The sequence below is a fragment of the Thamnophis sirtalis genome, unplaced genomic scaffold, assembly GCF_051295495.1.
Source record: "Thamnophis sirtalis isolate CommonGarterSnake01/CBP01778 unplaced genomic scaffold, rThaSir2_p1.2 scaffold_1, whole genome shotgun sequence".
NCBI classification, from domain to species: Eukaryota; Metazoa; Chordata; class Lepidosauria; order Squamata; family Natricidae; genus Thamnophis; species Thamnophis sirtalis.
The window spans coordinates 46,353,435-46,367,850 of record NW_028261381.1 but is presented as its reverse complement, the minus strand read 5'-3'; the positions used below and the strand labels follow the sequence as shown (position 1 = coordinate 46,367,850).

General features: G+C 35.5%; 1 protein-coding gene across 1 annotated transcript in view; it reads right to left on the bottom strand.

Annotated features, from left to right (window-relative positions):
- Window positions 1-3,120: 3,120 nt before the first annotated feature.
- Window positions 3,121-14,416, bottom strand: part of DPP10 (dipeptidyl peptidase like 10) — a 273,664-nt gene continuing 262,368 nt past the window's right edge. Inside the window, exons 22-26 of the mRNA XM_087707706.1 lie at window positions 12,774-12,873; window positions 12,224-12,282; window positions 12,059-12,131; window positions 6,945-7,018; window positions 3,121-4,911 (exon numbers count right to left, since the gene is read on the bottom strand). Of these exons, the coding sequence (XP_087563832.1) occupies window positions 4,774-4,911; window positions 6,945-7,018; window positions 12,059-12,131; window positions 12,224-12,282; window positions 12,774-12,873 (444 nt within the window). The 3' untranslated portion in view covers window positions 3,121-4,773. The remainder of the gene's footprint in view (window positions 4,912-6,944; window positions 7,019-12,058; window positions 12,132-12,223; window positions 12,283-12,773; window positions 12,874-14,416) is intronic.

The window sequence follows — 14,416 nt, the reverse complement described above, 5'->3', positions numbered from 1 at the left end:
ATCTGACCCAATGGAATTATATTTTAAATTTATAATTTGAAATATTTCTAATTGAAATGAAAAGGCCAATGTACATGAGGTAATGACATCTCCTCTATTTTATAAGGAGAACCTAATACAACTTTAGAGTAGCTTTAATTAGCATGAATGAAATTTATTATATTATTTACCAAACTATCTGGTCCTACATCTTACTAACCCATGTTTTGTCCAAAATTATAGTTGAAATCAATACGACAGTTTATATAAAGGTATTATGAGAGTGAGATAGGTGGTACCTAAATTTGCCAAATAAATAATAAACAAAATACCTTGGTTCCTTGTGGTTTAGTCATGAAAGCAATGGCATCTTGAAATAAATTTTCATCAAATATCTCAGTATTTTTCAAAGTGTATCTTATCCATTTTCCCCTGGAAGCTATTTGCAAGTGAATATATTTGTCTGAGCACTTGACCAGTCCACATCCTTGATATGAATGAGACACTGAGCTGTTTATATTCAGATCACTAAAGTATGCAGAAATTCAATTCATGCAGCCAAAGATATTTAAATTGAATTGACTTAATCTGACCCAATAGCAATAGAAACCGGCAATAACAGCACCTGTTGAGTAGTGGGAAAAGTTTGTTAATTATTTGCCTGGATTGTGCCCAAGAAAGGTCTGCCACCTTATGCCCCGTCTTAAGCAACAGTGTCAGCAGCTGCTGAGAAAATCCTGACAACTATTTTGGAGTTTTGGAAAAAAGACATTATTAAAGACTCTGTTACAACTGTTAAGTATCAGAATAGATAAAATGGGAGCAGAATATATCAACTGGAAGATTGTGGGAAATCATTGGATCTTTATACCTTCACATTGGATCTTCACATTTATAAGTGATTTATTAAAAGTAGTTAAGACTCTTCAGAATAAAAGAGTGCCTTTTGAATCTCATTCTTGCTGGGATAATCTATGTGATATGAGGTTCCTGAAGGAAATTGAAAAGCATCAACTGTGCTGGGAGAAGCTAGATAATGAGAGTGCCAAGTTATTCTTTTTGTAAAAACCTGGCCATGTATTGTGAGGTTCCTCAGATCTGCCATAATAATGAACATTTCCACATGATCTACTCTTAGTAGTAAACACATAAGTAGATAAAATGCCTTGCTATGTTTTTCTATTATTCTACTGAGGAAATACAACACAGAAAAATGTTAAAGCAAGAAATATTGCTCGAAGGAAGAATCTTCAATAGTTCATTGGTTTTCCAAAAACATTTGTTCTGAAATTATCAAATGGGATTCAGAAATCGTTCCTAATTAGGTGGAACACAAACAATATCTTGTTACGTTAAGCTCTGATAGAAGTAAGAGGATCTCCTTTGCCCCATCTTTTCTACTCCTTTGTTATTATTTGTATTCAGGCTATAATATTTCTTTATTTTGAGAGCTTAATTATAGTTTTTATTGACTTTTCTGTGAATCTATTTACAGGCAGGACAAGACAAGATTTCAATAGTGACTTGGGCCTCTTAATTCAAGGACATCTTTCCAACAATAGCATACTCTGCTTAGACTGAATTTAGATAATGTCATTTTTCTGGTAATAACAGATTTATAATTGATGTTCTTGGTTTTCTTCAAAATAGATAAGAATCAGCAACTGTAGATGAGTTGAATACATAGAAAACCTTGACAATTTCTGAAGTGTGCTTTGATATCTTTTGGGTTTCTCCAAAGCTCTATTGATTGATATAATGCATTCAGTTAAGTGATATTAATTAATGGTGTACATTTTTTTCTTTAAATTTATGTTGAGGGGCCCTCAAGGATTTTTTTCTACTTCATTTTCTCTTTAATTTGGTTTAGAGTCCCTTGTCTACATAAGAAAATTCTAAAAATATCACTGTAATTACAGATGATCATGGGGCAGACATAAAAGGCACTGATGATGTTACTTAGCAGGGCAATGAAACTTCTGCAGCCAAGCCCAGAGTGCACCAAGGACTTCAGACATAAAAGGTTATGTTGGCTAGTAATAGGTTCCATGCATAAATTACCAAATATCTTTTCTTTTATGCCATTAGTATGTGAGTCTGAAATCCAAACTAGTTATTCAATAATAAATTGGACTTGATGCCACTTGATCACAGTAATGATTTGGAAAAGTAAAGACTTAAGTTATGTTTCCAATACATTACGTTGAAAATGAATTTTGAGGGACCCTTCTCAACTGATAAGTTTAACCTTATTCTCTCTTTTGATGGTAATAAAAGACTAAATTTAGAATTTAGACTTACTATACTTACTCTCAGTTTACTTTTAGTCTTAGTTGTCTAAAATTCCCTAGAGTATTTGGGTAAAATACATGCAGTTAATATAAATATAACTTAATGGTTGATTTAGAGTCTGATATTGTCCCATAATTATTTCATAATACTATTTTAAACAAATGTACAAAATACTAAATACATTTATTTGACAAAAGTATCTTGCAAGATTTTTGTTACAGAAAGTATGATTACCAGTTAAGGGTTTAACTTTTATGCTTTCATATTTATCATGGGGCACTGATCTTAGTTTTGCAAACTGACTGAACTGAAGAATTTCAAAATTCAGCTCTTCTTGGGGTTTCTTTTGAGGTTTATAATTTGATCCTATTGAAGTCCTGGCAAGTACTGGGATACCTGTTTGTGCGGGGATCAATGTTCATAGTTGTAATTAATGCTAGAAGAGATATACAGAAAAGATGTGAATTTGGCTCCATGGGAAGCTTATATGCTAAGATAACTATAAATTAAAAATAGCATATACATCTACTTTTAAAAAAATTGGTGAGATTTTTTTTGTTCTGTTTAAAACAATCTCAAGATCTTTCTTAAAGTTCCCCACGTTTTATTACTATGCTTATAAATTTTGTCATTGTGCTGCTTTTTTAAAGATGCATATATTTTAACTTTACTAGTTTGTAGAATAAAATCTTTTAAAAAATCAATTTATGTTATTCTGAAATATAGGTAATTGGTGGGTTAATAAATATTGGATTTTTGAGACAGTTTCATGTTGATTCCCAAGAAAGATTGTGAACAAATCTAAGGGCACATACCCTCATATCTGGAGGTATATAAATCTATAATATCCTAAACTATATTTCACATGCAGTACAATTTAGAATAACAGCATCTCTTTTGATTTATAAATAAAATGAACTTTTCACCTTAGCAGAAATATATGTATGCTATTTACTATTTCAGGCAAGTAATTTTCAAAATAAAAAAGATGGTATATTTATGCATTAAGAATATTACTTTAAAAATAGCACATATGCTTTAAATCTTCCAGGTGTTACAACGCATTGCAAAAATGGATAAATATAAAAAATTTTAAAACCCTGAAAATTACAAGAATTAGGCTTTTTAAGTGAATCCAGCCCTGGAAAAAATATTGAGAAGTGGAACTTTAAACCATTACAATTGCCCCACTTATACATACTCCAAAGATCTCTAAAATTAAATAAATATAGCACTTGATCTCAGTTATATTTTAATGGCCAAAGTTCCCTGGTTTGTTTATTTCATGGCATCATTTTAAGAGTGTAATTCACCTTGATAAATACATGGATGCACCACAGGATTTTCATCTAAATGAAATAAAATAAAAAATCATTTATCAGAAACTTTCTTGAAACTACATGGAGACAAATAATTTCTAACTTATTCAGCTGAGTTTAAATCATTCATGTAACAGACTCAATGAACAGCTGTGAAGCACAAAAGGAAATCTGACATATAGCTCTGCAATACGCTACCACTGAAGTTCAAAATGAAATCCCAACCAGTATGAAGAAATGGGGGGAGGGGCAGCTTTACAAAATAGCTCAGCAAAGTATTACTCTATGGCATTACATTGTTAATAAAATTTCTTTATCTGAAACTATAATTTAATATTCATGTATCTAATGTACAAGTGACAAAGTAATGTACTCTAAAATTAGAGCATAACCAGCAAAATACTGTAAACAATACAAGAAAAAGCACAACCCAAACATTGCTTAGTAATTCAAAATATGCAACTTTTAACTGGGGAATTATTTTAGTTGTTGATGTCGATTGACACACAAGTGTAATTGTATTCTTAAAAATATATATATTAAAGTGGAGATTGCTTTTTGTTGTTACTGTTGTGGAAGGAATCTTGAGTATATACATAAAGTTCAAGCATATACTACTGCAGTTTTGCTTACTGATTTAGTTGGTATAAACACTGGACATTTATAATTAAAGTCTACTCATCTGATTTGTCTTTCAGTCAACTAAAATGCATTTTCCCCAATATTTTGATGCTTAACAGTGAAAAAAATGCACTTAATCTAAAATTACTATTGAATATTAGACTGCAGGTCCCTTCCCCAAATATTAGCGGCCTATGAAAGTGTGCATTGTCCTGAAATCAAAAAGTTATGTGCATACTAAATAAAACAGAGCAACTACATACTGAACAAACAGTGAATCGTAACAAAATCAACATGCACTAACTCTACTCTTATGCAAAATTAATATCTTTCAGAAAACTGCATCCAACCTTTGGCCTTGCACAAAGGTATATGTTTTGTTCCTTCATCGCACATCGATTTGTGTATTCAAATCCCAGTTCTTTTAGCCCATTGTCACAAAATGTGCTGCTCTGCTGCTATAAACTTTGGCTGCCTTCAGGCTCCCAAAGAATCTGTTTTTTGTACAGTCAGCTTTAAATGTGGTTGTAGTGATCCTCATACAAGTCCTATTCTTCATTCCTTATTCATCATCTTCTACTTCCTGTGGTAAAATGGGTGTTTCTTCCTTTAAACAAGCACTAAAAAAGTTGAGAATTGTGCTATAAAGGTGATATTTACTCTTCTCTGACGTAATGTAATGACCCTCATCTGGATAGATCTAGGATAGGAAAAATAGAAATAAACAGATTTTTAAAAAACCAGTTGACAAGTTTTCAAATGCATTTTTATCATCACAGAATGAATATTTCAGACAATTATTGTGGTTTCTCTGAAAACATCTAAATTTCAAAAGTGAAATATATTTATTTTATAACTTAAACCAGGGGTTTAATTTTCCCAAAAAGCTATGTGAGAAATGGGACTATTAGGGAGGGCCGAACCAATGTACCTGATTTTATGTCGTCAAACTTATCACCTGAACTCCTTAGTTGCTCCAGGTGATGGATGAGTGCTCTGCAAATGCAGAAAATGATTTCTCTTGTCATCTTTCCATGGCCATTAGCCAAATGAAGGAGAAAACGGTGACTGTCCAGAACCAGACCAAACTCGGCTTCTTTTCCCACCCCTATAGCACATTTACTTACACTTGATTTTTAATTTCTGGTTGATCACATGTGGACTGCAGAGAGATAGCCAAATGGCTGGATGTGGTCTGGGGGCTGCAAAATGCCCAGATCTGATTTAAACCATCACTTTACAGACTGCACAAAATATTTCTAGCTTTTAAGATTTTAAAAATATTTTTTTTAAATGGCATCACTTATTTAATTTTTCAAGATTGAAGGGAAATTGTTTCAAACATTGGTTAAAAAAAACTATACTCATTAATCACAGTTTATGTTGTAATCCAAGGAAAAACACCACTGCTTCTCTAAATACTAAAAATAGGATGCCAAATACCGTATTTTTCAGAGTATAAGATGCACCTTTTTTCTTCAAAAAAGAGGCTGGAAATCTGGGTGCGTCTTATACATCAAATACAGCATTTTTTGCCCCCCAAAGCCCTGCCCCCTCACCAAAATGGCCGTGCATTATGGAGGCTTTCAAAGAGCTCCTGGAGGCTGGTGAGAGCAGAAATGAGCAAAAAATGGGCCATTTTCCCCACCCCAGCCCTGAGTAGCACTCTGTAAGTCTCCATAAGGCTATGCATGCAATTTTTTGACAAAAAAACAGGTCCGTTTTCATGAAAAACAGGCCGGTTCTTGCTAATTTACCCCCTCCAGAATTACTCTGCAAGCCCCCCCCCCCATGGGTATTCATGCCTTATTTGGAAAAAAAAGGCCCATTTTTGGGAGGTTTGCAAAGTGCAAAAAAAGTGCTGTTTGACTGATTGATGAGAATTACATTATTGTAATACAATAAGTATTGTGCCAGCAGAAACAAAGTCTTAGGTGCTGCAGATTGTCAGCGATTTCCTTCTCCAGCACATGGATAAAAACACCTGGAAACATCTAACTACCTACCTACTCTCTCTCTCACCCTACCTATCTACTGTATTTCTCTCTCTCTTTCTCTCTTTCTCTCTTTCTCTCTCTCTCTCTCTCTCCATCCCTCTCTCTATACTCCGGTGCGTCTTATACTCCGAAAAAAACCTGTAAATAAAATTTTCAAACAGCAATGGATCTTCAGCTCCAATACAATTTGATTTTGTTTTTTTAACAAATCAGTGTACAATTCTACTCCTGAAGTTTTGCAGGCAATAGATAACTACTGTAGGTTGCTTTCACTGTTCACTTTACAATTTTTGCCTCTATGTACTACATCCATCATCATAAGCAGAAGTCCATTAGTACAATAGACATTTCTCATAAACATTCTGTTTATGTATCAGATCTGTCTTGTAAAATATTTTTTATGAAAAATATACAGTATTAATGCTATAAAGGCAAATATTTCAAGTTTAAAAAGTATTTCAATATTAATTGTGGTAAAAACTAAATATTATATATTTTATAATTTATATTCTGCTCTTACTATTGCTTAAAGCATTATTTTCTTCTTTCTCTTTTATTGGATCTATTTTGAGTAAAATATTTCTCAAATATATTTAAATTATAGATAGCTACGAATATATAGATACCGAGCCAGGCTTTCTACACAAAGATGTATTTCAAATACATGCAACAAAGAGCATACGAAATCTAAACCTAAAAAGATGCATAAGCTATGACATTCCTAAATATTACATACCTGCATAGTATAATTCACTCCGGCTTTTATTAGATGTTTAATTAATTCTGCTGAGTGCTGAAAATGGACTTTAGCTGTGGGACAACATCATCCAAGTGTTAGTGATAGACATTATTGATATCAAACAGTTTCTGCAGATTAGCTTAGATTTTGTTTATAAGAAAAGTATAGCAGAGTAACTATAAATACTGTACATCTCAAAAACTCATTTCTCCTCATTTACATTGTGTATCCCTTTGGGGAGTTTCTTTGACTGAAAACTCAGTTAATGGATTTGTGAGGTACTTTAGACAATCTGCAATGCAATACTGTCCATTTTTGTTGTGAACTAAAACCTTCTAAATTCAACAGGACTTATTCCCAGGTATGTACTGTATTTACATGGCACACCTATTCAAACTGGAAGTAAGATAGCTGTACTTCAGCCACATTGACATCATGGCTATAAAACATTCTAAAGAATATTGTATGCCAGACGTATTATTTCTTAAATATTGGTAAGGTTCAGAAGATTGAATAGGTGTGTAAGGGCTGACATAAGTAATTACAATAAATCAGGGAAGTGTAGTCACTAGAGGCAGGGGAGGGGTGGCCTCACCAGTCATGAGGAAAAGGAAAGAATTTTAAAGAATTTTTTTAAAATAATTAAAGCCAAGGTAGTTGCTACCAGATTCACAGTGACTTGGAACAGTGTGTTAACCATAGGAGGAGGCCAGAGAACTAGGGGCCTCCTGTGCATAAGCAATTTTTCGCCTTTTAAAAGTTAAGCAAGGGTTAACAAGCAAAAAATTCCTTATGCAAATGAGGCACATATTCTGTCGCCTCCTGTAGAAGGCATTTTTAGAGGCTTTTTAGAGTTCTCTGGGAGCAACTAGCTCAGTCTGACTCAGAGCTCTGGCCTTTCATGAGGGGAGGGGAAGGCAGGGCAGGCAGAAGCACAGTTGAAATCGTCTCTGAAACAACTGGAAAAGGTGTCTGTGTGGGGAGGGGGGAGGAATTCAAAAAGTTTGATCGGAAGGCAGCTGGGGAAGGGGGGGGTATGGCAGAGGAGCTGCTTTCAAGCCTTTGGAAAATATATCCAATCCAACTTCTGTGTTTGTGTTTGAGAGTGAGTGAGTGAGAGAGGGATCCAAGTTCTCTGTGTGCGTGTGTCTGTTTGAGAGAGGGGGGAGGGAGGGAGAGAGGGAAGAAGGAGGGGGAGGGAGAAGAAAAAGAATGGGAAAACTTATTTTGCAAGGGGGAAAAATGCTGTTGCTTTAAATCGGAACTGAGCATGCCTGGCTGTGGAATTCTGGGAGTTGAAGTCCACAAGTCTAAAAAGTGTCTCACCAGCCCTAAAGCTGACCACACGTCACTGCAATAAATATAAGTTGGTTCTGAATCCTGACGTGTAACCTAAGTATTAAACTCTTCTTCCCTTTTATAGTACTGTTATCACATTTCTACCACCTTCAGAAATGTTCTTTTGGAAACACTATGAAACGTTGTAAACATGCACTTTACAATGACAAAGAGAGTGGTTGTCCAACCTTTTGACTTTCCTGGAATGTGTCGAGTGACTTGGACCACATATAAAACATGCAATATAGTTAATGTGTATCAATAACAAACTTCTATTTTTAATATTTTTATTATCATGCAGATCTGGACATTACTAGCTGTCTAGGGCCGCATGTGGCCCATGAGTCACAGATTGGACATGCCTGATGTAGAGGAAGGCAGGAACTGCATTTAATAGCCCACTCCTGATAAGCTGATTTTATTTTTATTTAAATGTATATTTTTTAAATATGGTTTTGATCCAATGAACTTCAGTTTAATGAATGAACCATGTTGGTGCAGTGGTTAGAGTGCAGACTGAAGGCTACCTATGCTGACTGCTGGTTGCCTGCAATTTGGAGTTAAATCTCACCAGATTCAAAGTTGACTCAGCCTTGCATCCTTCCGAGGTGGGTAAAATGAGGACCCAGATTGTTGGTGGCAATATGCTGACTCTGTAAACCACTTAGAGAGGCCTGTAAAGCGGTATATAAGTCTAAGTCCTATTGCTATTGCTAATGAATACATTCGCAAGAATGTCCAGTTCTGTTTGAAGCTACTTATTAGAATAGGGGTGTCAAACTCAAGGCCTGGGGGCCAGATCTGACCCACAGGGCCACCCTGGAAACAGTCCATTTTCGCTGGCAGAGCTCTCAGGCCACCACAGCCACCCCTGAAACGAGTGACATATAGCTGGCCACTCCTACCCCGCTTCCTGAGGTCAAACACAATGCTGATGCAGCCCTCAGTGAAATCGAGTTGACACCTCTTCATTAGGAGCATATAGAAACAAACAAAATATATTGCACAGAAATAAGTAAGAGGCAATAGATCTATACTAGGCCCAGGATTAATATTATTTTAATTCTTTTGCATCTAAATGGTGACAGAAAGAGGAAGTCTTAGACGTTGGAAGCAAGGTGGGAATGAGTCTTCAAGTTTGACCAAGAAGGACAATAGGAGGCAATTGCCCAAAGCCAGAGCTTGAGCAGAATAAGATCTCGTCTTTTACACATGCTGAAATATTAAACATTTTCCCAGTCCCATTTCCCCCTATTGCCTCATTATCTTCTCTCATCTCCAGAGTACAAACTGCTGATGCTGTTTCTGGAAAAAATGGGGATTAAAAAAACTGTCACTTTTACTTTTCATGTGGTGACAAGATTCTTTAATGCCTGAAGATAGTTGTACTAATGGAAGGTATCTACTGGTCAGTGATGTGCGGTGAGTTTTATGGCTGGTGAGGCAGCTTTTTAGACTTGTGGACTTCAACTCCCAGAATTCCACAGCCAGGCATGCTCAGTTCCGATTTAAAGCGACAGCATTCCCCCCCCCTTTGCAAAATAAGTTTTCCCATTCTTTTTCTTCTCCTTCCTTCCTCCCTCTCTCCCTCCCCCCTCTCTCAAACAGACACAGCACACAGAGAAGTTGGATCCCTCTCTCACTCACTCACTCTCAAACACAAACACAGAAGTTGGATTGGATATATTTTCCAAAGGCTTGAAAGCAGCTCCTCTGCCATACCCCCCCTTCCACTGCTGCCTTCCGATTGGAGCCTTTGATTGCAGGTGAATCACGTTGCCTTTTCAGTGAAGCTGGGCTTATATACTTTTATCCAGCTCTGTGTGTGTGTGTGTGTGTGTGTGTGTGTGTGTGTGTGTTTGAAAAGGCAACGTGGTTCTGCAGGCAATCAAACTTTTTGAATTCCTCCCCCCTCCCCACACACGCACCTTTTCCAGCTGTTTCAGAGAGGATTTCAACTGCCCTCATGAAAGGCCAGAGCTCTGAGTCAGACTGAGCTAGTTGCTCCCAGAGAACTCTAAAAAGCCTCTAAAAATGCCCTCTACAGGAAGCGAGAGAATACGTGCCTCCTTTGCATATGAATTTTTTTGCTTTTTAACCCTTGCTTAACTCTTAAAAGGCGAAAAATTGCTTATGCACAGGAGGCCCCTAGTTCTCTGGCCTCCTCCTATAGTTAACACTAAGCACTGTTCCAAGTCACTGTAACTTGGAATCTGGCAGCAACTACCTTGGCTTTAATTATTTTTTAAAAAAATCTTTAAAATTCTTTCCTTTTCCTCATGACTGGTGAGGCCACTCCTCCCCTGCCTCTAGTGATTGCACGTCCCTGCTACTGGTATAATCTACAGCTTTGCTTAACATTTAATCTGAATTTCAGAAATACTTCCTATATGCTGAAAGCTCAGAGATGGCTACAGTGGAATGGTAAAGAAAACATGAAAAATGATGAATTTAGAACATTCAGAAGACTTCCTTCCTTCCTTCCTTCCTTCCTTCCTTCCTTCCTTCCTTCCTTCCTTCCTTCCTTCCTTCCTTCCTTCATCTTTAATTTGTAATTTACAATTTCCCTCTCAGGAAAGTAGTTTGAGAAACTAAGATATGTTTGTGAAACTTCCTTGGTAAAATGCAGCAGATATATTTGTGTCATCTATCCCGTATGATATTAGGTTAAAAATATTGTGAATTTTGGTTTAATTTCACAACTATGGACTTCTATGAATGAAAAGCTCTCAATAGGCTGCTATTTTCTACATTGAGGCTATATTCAACAATTTCCAAATGTATTGTACACTTTTCAACTCTCCTGCCTGGAATGCCTAAGCACTTGTTTACTTTGGACACCACTTGGTACCTACCTGGTAAAGCAGCCACATTGGCCACAAAGAAAAAATAATAATCTAGTATGCAGAAATGCAGAAAAGCTCACTTCAAAGGTAGAGCCAGGTAGCCTCATCAAATGCCTGGGAAGAATCTTACCCATTCATATATTATTTATATTTCTTATGCTAAGCATTAAATGTCATCCTCTTCACATACTGTGTTTCTGTTGCAATATCCCCTTATGCAGAAAGAATGCCTGAAGCATGAATACAGATGAAACATATAGAAGTGGGAGGCAATGATCCTTTGATGACTCCCTCCCACAAAATTCATGGTCAGATATGGAAAGCTCAATCTTACCATAGGTCTGTGAAACAGCCCTGTAATGGACACACAAGCTGCAAAAGGTAATGAATATGACCACAAAGCTAGGCAGCCCAAAGGATAAGAGCAAAGAGAAGAAAGAGTAACATAGAAGTGAGGTGCAAAGATTTATTTTATAAATCACATGGCTGAATGGAAGCCATGAAAAGAAAATAGCCTATTTTAATTAGGAAATTTCAGTAATCTAGCTATAAATGTATCAAGAAGGTCAATTTGGTACTTCAAATTGTATATCTTTGTTCCACCTTACACAATTTGCGGCAGAACAGGAATAATTTAAGTGATGATTAAATTTTGATGTTCAAAAGTTATTAATGCGTGCTGCCTGCCAACCAAGGCATTGCATTTCATAAAGTTTAAACAAATTGGTCTCTACAACTACAAAAGGTTATAAAACAGTAGTGTCACTTGTTTGGATAGGAAATTGTCAATGGAATCTCACAATGGGATCTCTAAGGGCAGACAAAACCAAGTCTTATAAAGCTCCCATGTGCTTCAGGCTTATCCTTCACTGAACTTCTGCAGAAGACAAATGGCAACTAGGAAAATGCTTCTGTGTAAATACTCACTATCCGCTGTCCCATGGATGATTAACACATTTCCTTCCATAAAACCATGAATATTGTGCAATACGCTGGATCCCTTTTGGAAAGGAGAAAACATGCACATCTGTGACTGATTTGCATTTTGAATATCTCGGCACCCCATCCAGAACCATAGAATCTCTTACTCACTTGGTAAGCATTTTCTTCCTTAGATGGATTGCCCAGGTATCTTTCTGAAAAGGCAGATGCTGTACATAGGAAACAGGAAAACTTAATAGCTATTAAATTACTTTTGGAGGAACATACTAACATTGTATGGCCAATTATACTGTATTTAAGCTCTGCTACAGAACCCAGTGGAGATGAGATGCAGACTATCCTCAGCAGAAAACAAAATCTCCTGGCTCATCATCCAGCACAATCCCATTTGAAGCCTCCTGAATGACATCCATCCCGTCAGCAGGCAAAGCGGGGAGCAACATGCAGACACCTTGATTACTTCTGGCTCCGAGGGTACTGCTATGGGGCAGCCATTGCTATGTGATGTGGAAAAGTGTAAAAGCGCTAAGGGCACCACCCATTTTAAATGCAGATTTATTTATATATGCTAAACCTGATTGTGCTTTTTTTTAAGTAGGTGAACTGCCTGCATTCGTAATATTAGATAGTGTCTCAGCTGCAATAAAGAAAGGAAAAACGAGCTACCTGAGGAACAAACTGAATGATACAACCCACTCACCATACAGTCGCATGTCTGTAATTGGTGCAATCACAGCTCCACACTTGAAAAGTTTTTCATTGGACTTCAAAATCATTGATGCAAGGTAACCTCCATAACCCTAGGAAACAACTGAAGTGAGTTATAATGTGCTCATTACTGCCTTGATGAGACTATTCTTTCTTATGCACTTTTATATTTATTTATATGGTTTCTCTTATGCTTCTGTAGGCATAAATCAAAAGTTATTTCTTTAAAATATGGCAGAGGATGCTTTGCTTCAGCATACAGTTTGAAGAAGGTCAAATAATATCCGACATTACGGAAATGCTTGTACGCCAGTATTAAACATACACAAGATGAATTACTGTAGCTCTTTAATCATTTTCATTAATGTAAATCAACAAAGCTGCTGTTCATCAATTATGTTTATTTATTTTATGCAATCAGAAATGGCCAGCCCTGAGTTTAATTCCAAAACTTTGTACCAGTGAGCCAAATAATCTCTTTCCTTTAGCAGTTTACTGAACAGGAAGGAAGAAACTGGAAATGAAAAAAAAAATTCCATTGAAAAAATATTGACCTCACTTTTGTTTTCCTTCTTCACAGCATTAATATATCACCACAGATATGTGTGCTACTGATTCAGTAATCACATGCTCTTGTTTTTAATTCAAAGAACTATGATGCTATTGGGTTGCCAAAGTTGCACATGGATATTTGGAGCAGGATTTGCTAATCCAACCTTAAAGATGATTAGGATAATCAATTTAACTAGGGTGAGAAACACCCTAGTTGAGTGTGACTCAAAACTTTTCAGACAGAGTGAAGGTAACTGAACTGTAACACATGTGAAAATGTTCTTCTGTTTGTTAAAATAATGCTTGTAGAAAATGAGCATGTGCTTAAAAGTTATAGTTCCTTTTTACTTACTTACACCATTCTCAGAGCAAAAACTTTTAGGCAAATAATATAATTATCTACACTGATGTAAACACAAAAAGTTCCAAGATTGCTATAATATTTGTTTCTGAATAGTCAGTGGGATTTCAAGAAAGTAAATCAGTAGTTTGCAAATCAGTTGTGATAAATAGATATATAAATATAAAATAAACATCAAGTTTGCTAACTCTAATATCTGTCTAAAAATGTAAAATGTATTTTCTTTTATTTTAAAGAATTAGTGTTTTATAAAATACCCAACATTATATATTTCATATATTAATTCATAGTTGAATATTTTATATAATGTATACTTTTATTTCTTGTAGTTTTTCAACTATAGATGTTCAGTTAAAGTTAAGAATGGAACAGATATAATAATTGTTATATTTGCAATAACCTTATTAATATGAATCAATTATAAAAGAAATTATTAATAATGTTTTAAAATTGATGTGGCTATGCCAGAAATAGGTTTCTCAGAAAATAGATGTCAACTTTTTTCTTCTTCCATTCCTACTAAAAATAATAGTAATTGTAGCAGTAATTATGTGAGATGGAATTGGAGAGCTTTTTTTATTTGTTTGTTTGTTTATTCATTTAAATTTATATGCTGCTCATTTCACTGAAAGAACAATTCTTCCTTCTTCACTCTAAGTTATGCGTAAATATTCAATTAAATTAAATTCAATTAAATATTTAGTGTGTTTTAGAGCAGGGAT